This window comes from Talpa occidentalis, unplaced genomic scaffold (genome assembly GCF_014898055.3).
Source record: "Talpa occidentalis isolate TD23 unplaced genomic scaffold, MPIMG_talOcc4v2.1 talOcc4.7, whole genome shotgun sequence".
NCBI classification, from domain to species: Eukaryota; Metazoa; Chordata; class Mammalia; order Eulipotyphla; family Talpidae; genus Talpa; species Talpa occidentalis.
Window position 1 is genome coordinate 107,350,652 of NW_023605083.1, and position 9,998 is coordinate 107,360,649.

Here is a 9,998-nt window from a genome sequence, read left to right on the forward strand (position 1 = left end):
CTGCTTAAGGCTACTCTTTCCTTAACACCCAGGCATACATTTGCTAATTAAAACACCACCGCTCCACAGTTGGCTTGCAAAACCGGTCAGACACAGGGCAGGAAGTAGTCAAAGACAAAGCAACATATTAATGAAGAACCATTATTGCCTTTAGAAATGCTAATGAGACAGCAGAGATTATAAAAAGAAAGAAAAAAAAAGTTCCAAAGTCCTAGCAACAAGAACCTCTGAATTTTACAAGAGCACTCCAAGTGGCCTCAGACGCCATCTTTGATCTGACCACATGGTCCAATGTACTGCCTAATCTTTTGAGTAAAACTGGCACAGAACAATTTCCACAAATTAAAATCTCTTAGCAAGTCACTACAAACAAATTACACACAAACACACAGAATCTTCACAAAGCCCAAGCCAGTTTTTCAACAGCAAATCTGTTATATGAAACAAACACACCGGAGAAACCAAAAATCACATTTGCGCTTGTGGTAGCCAGTGCCATAGGGAAGCCCAATTTCCCATGGGGCTGACTAACCACGGATGGCTCTGTCCTAAATCACGTTGGACGCCAAATCTGTTATAGGACAGGGAGAAGGGCAGCCCAAACCCCGCAAACCTGCCTATTCTAAATGGGTTCTGCCATCCGCCGCATCAACACAAAACATATGACACTTTAATGGGAAGGGACTTTAATAAAAACTAGGAAACAATACAGGTGAGGCAAAGAGTCTAGTTTCTAAATGAAGCACCCACAGTTACCCATCCCCTCGTGGGTAAAACTCCATCCATATGGGGTCGGCCCAGAGCAAGGCCCCAAAGCCTGCCACAAGTCTAAAGCATCTTCCAGTGGGGACCCACAGCAAAGGGTCACAAACAACCGGACAAGCCCGGAAGGAAAAGAGCAAAATCAACATCCAGATAAAAGCTGCCATTGTCACCTCCCCACGGGTCTCACCCACATCTGTGTCACCCAGTCCACGACCAAAAGACAAGCGCAGTTTCTTCACATGTCTCTAGGCTCCATGCGCCTCCTCCAGGTCTCCTGGCTCCATCTTGCTTCCTTCCTTCCTCAGTCTCTTCTTCAGCTTCTCCCCTTCCTGCTCAGCTCCACCCTCCCTTGGGTGGGGCAGGGAACCTCCCCTTTCCTGGGGACCACCCTGTTGCACATTTGTGAATATTTCCTCTAGCTTTCCTCTTTATTCATGTTCTGGGGACAGGATGGCCTGAGAATAATAATTCAAATAAAGCTGAATTTTAAAATAACTTGTTCTGTTTAGGCTGTTAGATGTTAAGAGAGATTCAAAATGCTTTAAAGTTTGGGGATATGAGACATGCATAGGAGAAACACCCAAAAGACATTTCAAAGACAACAAAGAAGTAAGCCAGTGATAACATTAAGAGAAAAAAAAATCAGACTATTGGATACATTCCTTCTTCGGTTGGTTTATATAGAAGCAAAGCTTAAAAGTGACAGGAATTTGGAGTGGAAGAAAATCAATGTCAAACAATGTTTATTAGCCAACATTCAAATATTAGATGATAAATAGCATTTTGGGTGGGTGTCCGATTTATTGGCATTGATAGAGCGTCAAGGGCAAATGGGTTGTGTCTTAACGCTCTCTCTGACGTTATATCTTATCTACGTCAAGTCTTCAGCTCCTGATTAGCTGCATATTTCTGGTGGGTGATTTCTCTAATCAGCTTCTCCTTTCACAGTGTTAAAAACATTTTGAGATTTCTTTTACTGTTTGTTACAAACCCTCTGCCTATTAGTAATCTATATCCTTACGGGATTGTCGTACTAAGCTTGATAATGCTGGTGAAATGTTTAGGATTGTGCTGAGCGTTCGTTCTATAAATCAATAAATATCATCATTATTATAAAAGAAATCTAACTGACCAAAAAAAATGACGAAATCTCGATCTCTTTCACATGTAGTCTGGAAACAGGCAGGGCAGTAGCCAGGGGCGGTCCAGAAACCTTGCCCAAATTGACGAGATTACCAACCGCTTATCGCCTTAAAATCGACCCAGGCTTGGCTCCCGGGCTCCCCACCAGCGCCGGCCGGGCTAGATTCCCGGAAGGTAAACACATCAGAAGAGGGCGGGGCAGAAGGCGGGTTCGGGCTGGCTGAATGGCCAGTTAAAAGTGATTGGCAGCTGCCATGTCCACGTGCTTTGAGCTTCGAACCAGCTGTCGCGAGAATTCGATGTAAACAGACCAGTCCCCCTGTCCTCCGACTTCCCACCGGAGCCGCTCAGGTGAGGCGGGCAGGAGTTTGGTGCCCGGTGCTTTTTGACAGAGTCAAGCAGATACTGTCTGCAGCGGAAAAGAAACATGTCCGCAACTCCTCCCCACCTGCCTGCGTTCGCAACCGAACCTGACAGCTCGTCTGCACCCGAACTTACAGACTGTTGTGTTTTCCCTGGAGCGCGAGCGGATTGGCTACATTCGGGAGGCGGGTCCGCCTCCTCTCCTTGCTGGTTGGCGCAGCTGGCCTCCAAGGGCGGTGCCCGGTCGTAGCCAGTTTGCTCCTGGGATTGGCTAGTCAGGTAGTTCCGCTGAGGCGTGGTAGGAAGTGGTAGCTGTCAGTCACGAGGGGAGACTCCAAACAGTGAGCCTAGATCTGGAGAACAGCGTTTACCGGCGGGGCGGCCGGTGAGAGGACTGTCGGGGCTGCGGCTTTGGGGAGGCTGAGGAAGGACAAGGAGCGAGCAGCGTGAGGGGAGCGGGCTTGGCTGGCAGGAGTTCGATGTGGGAGGGGAGGCGAGATTGGAGGGGGAGGGGAGGCGGCAAGGGGCCAGAGGGCGGTCGGTGGCAGAGGTAGCTCCGCGTTGGAGGTTACATGGGTAGCTCTGTGCGAGTATCTTTCGGGAGAGTGGGGCCTGGGGGGTTGGCGAGGGTCCTCTGGCGACAGGACCCTTAAAGGGCAGGTCTAGGGAGGCTTTGTTTCGGGAAATAAAGGGTGGAAAGGAAATGAGAGGGCTGAGGGGCTGGAGGTAAAGGTACCCACTGAAGAAGGGAAACTGAGCTGGTTGGGGCAAAGGGTGTTGGTTTTAGTAGGTGGGATTCACAGGCTTGGGAGTTTTCAAATAAGGTGGTTGTGTGATCTCTACTTAGAAGTGATGGTTTTAGGGGCTTTCAAGATTCCTTCCAGGCTGTGGGCTTTTCTGAGGCTTCTAGGATCTTTAATATTGCTGTCAGTCCTCTCTTAACCTTAACTAAGTACACTCCATGCTCTTAAAACCTCTCCAGTGATTCAAATGCTTATTAGACATTCAAGTATTAGGATTGATTGATGTGACCATAATGGATAAGGGGCTTCTAAGTCATGTAAATTTTTATTACTTCTTTAGACTCTGGTCATTAGGTTACAATAGCAGGAAACTAAAAATAGGATTTTTAGAAATCTTGTTAATTATGGCCATGCAGTTTAAAAAATTAGATAGAATTAATATGCTAGTTTAGGTGTAAAACGTAATGACTGGATATTTGTGGCTATTGTGAAATGATCGTCACAATAAGTTTAGTTAACATCCATCACCATACACAGTTACAGTGTGCAGTCTTAATTGGAAGGTTCATTTGGTCAAGTGTATTTTCACTCTCTCAATATAAGATTTCAGTAAATTCTTTGATTTTAGCTTACAAAGGTGGCATTTTTTATAAAGTGATCATATGCTAAGCTTCTCATCCCAGAATCTGGTTCTCAGACCTTTCTAATTTAACAGTAGATCAAAGGGTTCTACAAGAGTCTTAACTAGTTTTGTGGTTCTGGGGCTAGGTCCAAATAAAAAAAAAATTCATGGTAATTTGAATTTTTTTAATCTACTTGCTCTCTCTCCCGCTCCCTTTTCTGGTATAAGAAATTGTTGGGAAAGTTTCAATCATTTTAGGTATTTTAACAAGGGATCTCAAGTGAGCAACCATAAACTTTTCTTCCTATCCCTAACAATAATGGTCCATTTTCCCTGTCTTTTCTGGAAACAGGTTTTGTGAATGAAGTTATGGCTACAGATTCCCCAAGAAGACCCAGTCGTTGTACTGGTGGAGTTGTGGTTCGCCCCCAGGCTGTCACGTAAGCAAATTTCAGATAAGCCTAATAACTAAAGCAGAGGTTACTCATTATAGTGACTATCATTCAGTTTACCTTTCTGAACAATACTTACTTTTGTAAATTATTTTTAATTTGGGCATTATAAGATAATTAATATCATTGACAAGACCAAATAAAAGGAATTATTTGAGGACAATGTTGATGTATTCAGTACATTTATAGAGTATATGAAAATCACTGTTAAATCCTAAAGAGCAATGTTTTTTTAAAGTCCAGATTTAAGAATTAGTGGATCATGAAGTCAAGTTAGTGGATTAGGACCTTTATGAAATAGAATAATAGAAAATATAATTAGGAGGAAGTATTTTTCTGTGAACACAGATAGATATATTTCTATGTATGTATACGTTTATTAGATCAGGGTATAAAATGTGTCTATTACTCTAGGTCTCCTCAGAAAGTTTTAAAGTCAATGTCATAAAGAGTGCATTTCTGCTTTTTAAGCATTCTTTCACATAGCATATCTACACATTCTAAGAGCTTTTAATCTAATGTGGTTTTAAGGTATGTGTATTTGAAATCACTATAATCAATGAAAAATGTCAGCAAAACAGCATGAGAATATAGAGGGAGTATTTTAGTGGGAATATTTTAGTATTTTACATCTGAAAATGTTGCAATAATAAGCTAACATTTATATTGTACTTTAAAAGCTGAGTAGAATTTGGGAAGTTAGAATTAAGGATACGTTTTAGGCAAAGGAAAGAGTGTACTGATGTGGGAAAGGCAAAAGTGAGCAGATGTGGAAAAGGCATTTATTTTCATAAATGACATAGACGTTGACCTATTTAAAGAAGTTTGAGCAGAAAATTATGAACCTTCAGTAGTTAGCTAGGGAGATAACTTTTGTTTTCTGCTTTTTAAAATGCTCATAAGGGAATTATAGCATTTTGGATTATTTCCCTTGGGTAGTGTAGTGTGTTACATAAAGGTGGCCTTCTCAGACTAACAAAAAGCATATGCATACTATATCTTACTGTAATATTTCCTTTTTTCCCTCCTGCGTTTCCCAAGGCTATCTTTATCAACTATGGACCATGGCAACAAGTAAAGCATGGTATCAGCTATGGGTTAGGTACTCTTTCAGTCTTCATTATACTGGCCAGGAAACCAAAACAGAGAGAAATTAAGTAAATTGTCCTTGGTAACAGCCAGGTAAGGGAATAGGGATAAAACGCAGGCAGTTTGTCTCTACAGTCTGTGTACTTTTTGCAGTGTTCTATGCTGCTTCACCATATGGCATTCAACATATATTGCCTTTTGTTACATAATAAGTAATTTTGGTGTTTAAAAATTTTTAGATTCATTTGATGTGCTTTTAATCACTTGTACATTTACGTGATGTCTAACTACTGGGTTATAAGGTTCTAGAGATATAAGGTAATAGAGAGGGATTCCTTCCTATAATAGAGCTTAATTCTAGTGGGAAAAACTGTAAATAGGTAATTATAGGCTGTGATCAGTGCACAGTGTGCTGTGATAGAGAATGACAATGGGGAATATGACTTAAGGCTATCAGAAAAGGCTTCTCTGAGGAGATAACACTTAAGTTGGAGATCTGAAGGGGAGGGGAATGTATGAAAAGGAATCTAGGCAGAAAGAAAGCTGGTGCTATCTTGAATCAAGAAAGGTTTTGATTAAAAGGAGAGCTTGGTATGTTGTAGGAACTGAAGGTGCAGATTACTAAAGGAGAGTTAAGTCTGGAGCGTTGCAGAAAAATGAGGCTGGAGAGGTAGCCTAATCAAAAAAAAAAAAAAGTTTAGTTCTAAACAGTTTTGTGCATATCTATGGTATGTGTGTGTGTATATATATATAATATATTTTTAAAAATAGGTTTTAGGGTAGCTCACATTATCTTCAAATGTAGTTTTTCACCTTTTTTCCTGAAATGAAGTTGACTTGGTATTTTGAAGAAATTGTTTTTTTCTACTTACTGATAGTCATATACTTCTCATTTTAAAATATCTTAGTTTCCTTAATGGTATCATTTTCCCTATTAACTTTTATGGATTTTAATATTTTCCTTTGTCTTGTGAGGACTTCTTAATGACTCCTCCCATCCCTGCATGTTCAGCAGGCATTAGTAATGAATACAGATTGGCTTCGTTATGTACAGGTAAGGAACTAGGTTCCTAACCAATTTAAAGAGAAGGTCACTAAATACTGAGTCATCAGCAATAGTTTTTCTTACTCTAACTAGGGCATTCGTCTGCTCTGACTCAAGAGTAAGGTCCTGCCTTAGCCAAGTCTTCTGTCATCATTCCTTCAAATACAAGTTAAGAGCCTGACTTTTCAGAAGAGATAATGTTTAAAAATGTTAAAAGCTTATTTGCATTTAATAGAAAGACCTATGAAACGAGAAAGCTGTATAGCAGGACTACCAGGTCTTTTTCTTTTCTTTTTTTAATGAGTGACTCTATTAGGGCTTATAGAAAAGAGGTTTTCCATATTCATCTTAAGCTGTCACGACAAAACTTTTCCATTTCACCCTTTTTCAGGGAGCAGTCCTACATGGAAAGTGTTGTGACTTTTCTGCAGGATGTTGTGCCACAGGTAAGTTAAATGGGGTTTCAAAAAAGGTAGGTTTTACCATTGGCCAGGAGAGCTCTAAAATGTGCGATATCCTGAACTTGACAGTCATATCATCTCCAGAAACACTTTTGTTTTAGCATCCTGAGCACTAGTAGGGTGGTACTATACTTGTTATTAGATTTGTCTTAATTTTGTATTACAGTGGTGCATTTATTATTCCCCGGACTTAACCCTCTTAAGAGAAATCAAGATGAGATGTTAGTTGAGAGGTGGAACTTGGGACTTTCTAGTTGGATTCTATTTCTAAAATCTTTCACCTGTCCTAGTAAATGTTTGTTGCCTGTCTGAAGTGAGAAAAACAGTGTGCTTTTCATTAATTAGATATTATATTAACTAAATACTATACTGAGCACACATCTGCATCTCTTACATATTGAACAGAATTTTAATGCCACGTCAGGATGTCTTTTTACTCTAGCTTATATGAGAGTAAGCCCCTTACTGTTAAGGAGTAAGAGCAACCAGCCCTCCTAGGATCATCTCTAATGCACTGTTGCCTAGACTTAACATTAAGAATAATTACCAGGCCCCTCTCTTATAGGGCATTCAGTAGCTTTTGTCTGTAGTAGAATCTAAGCTGATTCTTGTGAAACAGTAGCTTTGGGAAACATTGCATAGTAGAATTATTGAAAGGAAAGGTTTCCTTTTGATAATGTCCGTTTTCTCTGACTGCCAAGGTTTTTGTAACTTAACTGTTCAAAAAGCACATTCATAGAACCAGTCTCCCAGCTTCCTTGAAAAGTCTAAAATCCGTATTTCAGTTGTATTAAATAAACTGTATTCATCCAATAAAGGCAAGTGTCAGAGAATGTTGGTATTTTTTTTTTAAAGATTTATTTATTTATTTATACAAGCACTGGGTACAGTCAGAAGCACGGGAGGGTGAGAGAATTCACCAGAGCCAGAGCAGGGAGCAGAGCAAGCTGAAGGACCGAAGTACACTGCTGAGGGGAGCAGCGGGCGGCAGGAGAGGTCTGCGTGCCATGCGGGACCCTCCTTTGTTGGCCGGGGAGCAGCTGGGGATTGAACCGGCACCATGGAGGCTTCGGGCAGCTTTGCAACCCAGCGCTCAACCGCTGAACCACCAGGGAGGCCCGGTATTCTTTTTTTTTTAAAAAAAGATTTATTTATTCATACAAGAACTGGGGTACAGGCCAGAGGTATGGGGGCGGAGAGAGGATTCACCAGAGACAGAGTGGGGAGCAGAACAGGTAGATTGAGTGAAATACACTGCTGAAGGGAGCAGCAGGTGGGTCAGGAGAGGTCTGCTGTGCCATGTGGGTTGCTCCCTGGTCGGGGATCAAACTCATGCTGCAGTGGCTGTGGATAGCTTCATAGGTTGTGTCTTAACCCCTTCTGCCACCAGAGAGGCCTGGTATTCTTTATTAAGTCAGCTTGAATGAATCTTGGTCAGCAAAAGAAGGTCTGTGGGGCATGTAAGGAAAAATAAATGGTTTCCTTTCTTGAGGAGCTTGGTTAATAAGGGAAACAACCAGGGCCTCCCCGGTAGCACAGCGGTTGATGGCTGGGTTGCGAAGCTGCCTGCAGCCTCTGCAGCGCTGGTTTGATCCCCGGCCACTGGGTGAGGGTCCCACATGGCGCACAGACCTCTCCTGCTGCCCACTGCTCCCCTCAGCAGTGTACTTCAGTCCTTCTGCCTGTTCTGTTCCCTGCTCTGGCTCTGGTGAATTCTCTCACCCTTCCGCGCTTCTAACTGTATCCAGTGCTTGTATAAATAAATAAATTAAAAAAAAAAAAAAAAGGGAACCAACCAGAGATAATAGCAACCTATCAGTAAGTGTTACACATGATAGTACAGTCTGAATATTTGATTGCTAAGGGAATCAGCAAAGAAAGAAGTAAGAGTCAGGTTTCCAAGGACACTGGAAGTAGCATTGGTTGAAATGAAAGGAAAGGCTGGGTATTTGATTTTGAAGGAAACTGGCTAACTGGGAATGGTAGGCATCAAGGTTGCTGTAACTATACATCTTAAATTCTGCACAGAATAGCAGACCTTGGAGAGCAATGGGGGGGCTGAGATCCAATTTGTTCTATGAATTGTTCCTTTCTCTTAAGCTCTTAGCCCTGGCAGGAGACTGCACTTCCAAGGAAGGGGTATTTTTAAATTTTTGTAATTTGCCTGTCTCAAGAGTGCCTCTTTATCAACTTGTTACAAAAGCACCTTTTGTGCTAGTGGAAACCGTGTATAGCAAGTATTTTTGGTTGACTAGAGAAAAGAGGCTTTAGGATACCCCAAAACTATAAACATCTGTCTAGTTGTATGGGTGAAGTTTCTGACTTGCTATATTATTTTACTTTCTGTTTTAAATTTTCAAGAGTAACATAGATTTGAAGTTACAAAATAACAAACTGTAAGGCAATTAACTTTAAACCAAGGAAGTTGATTCATATTCATTTTTTACTTTCAAGAAGTTCTGAATAATAGCAATGTAACTAATCTTTAGTCTTATGTTGCTATTTTCCTTACAGGCATTTTGTGAACTGGAAGATTTAATGAAAAAAATTTATTTTCTCACTTCTAAATACCTTCTGCTCTTTATTTAACATTATTCAGATAATTCTTATCCTCTTCTTTATTTATAGATACGCGAAAATGAGATTGCTTTTTGTTTAGAATTTGGCATCCAGATTTATAATTTTTGCCTATTCCTATGTTAATTGTGCAGCTGTTAGAATTAGCAGTCCCATAATTAAGTGCAGTTTCACAGGGTATATAAATATCAGAGAACCTTATTGCTAAATGATTTCTCAGTTATTAGCTTAGATCCAAATTAAACATAAGCTGTACTTATGATTTTTTTTTAAAGATTTATTTATTTACTTTATTTATTTATACAAGCACTGGGTACAGTCAGAAGCGCGGGAGGGTGAGAGGGGAGCAGAGCAGGCAGAAGGACCGAAGTACACTGCTGAGGGGAGCAGCGGGCAGCAGGAGAGGTCTGCGCGCCATGTGGGACCCTTCTCCTGTGGTCGGGGAGAGCTGGGGATTGAACCGGCGCTGCAGAGGCTGCGGGCAGCTTCGCAACCCAGCGCTCAACCGCTGTGCCACCGGGGAGGCCCTGTACTTAAGATTTTTAAAATTTGTTCTGTAACTGAACTGCCAATATTTTTCATATTGGTATTGACAACAAGAGCACAAGGGGACACCCCATATATGCTCAATGAATACACTGAATTTCAGAAAAACATGTTATACATGTTACCTTAAATTGAGACTCTCATGGAAGCCAGGAGAACAGTGTTCATCCATGATATGTAATGATTATAATG

At 41.1% G+C, this 9,998-nt stretch overlaps 1 protein-coding gene across 1 annotated transcript in view; it reads left to right on the forward strand.

Moving 5' to 3' along the window:
- Window positions 1-1,328: 1,328 nt before the first annotated feature.
- Window positions 1,329-9,998, forward strand: part of BCAS3 (BCAS3 microtubule associated cell migration factor) — a 557,971-nt gene continuing 549,301 nt past the window's right edge. The window contains exons 1-4 of the mRNA XM_037494441.2: window positions 1,329-1,374; window positions 2,218-2,259; window positions 3,989-4,076; window positions 6,614-6,668. Of these exons, the coding sequence (XP_037350338.2) occupies window positions 1,329-1,374; window positions 2,218-2,259; window positions 3,989-4,076; window positions 6,614-6,668 (231 nt within the window). The remainder of the gene's footprint in view (window positions 1,375-2,217; window positions 2,260-3,988; window positions 4,077-6,613; window positions 6,669-9,998) is intronic.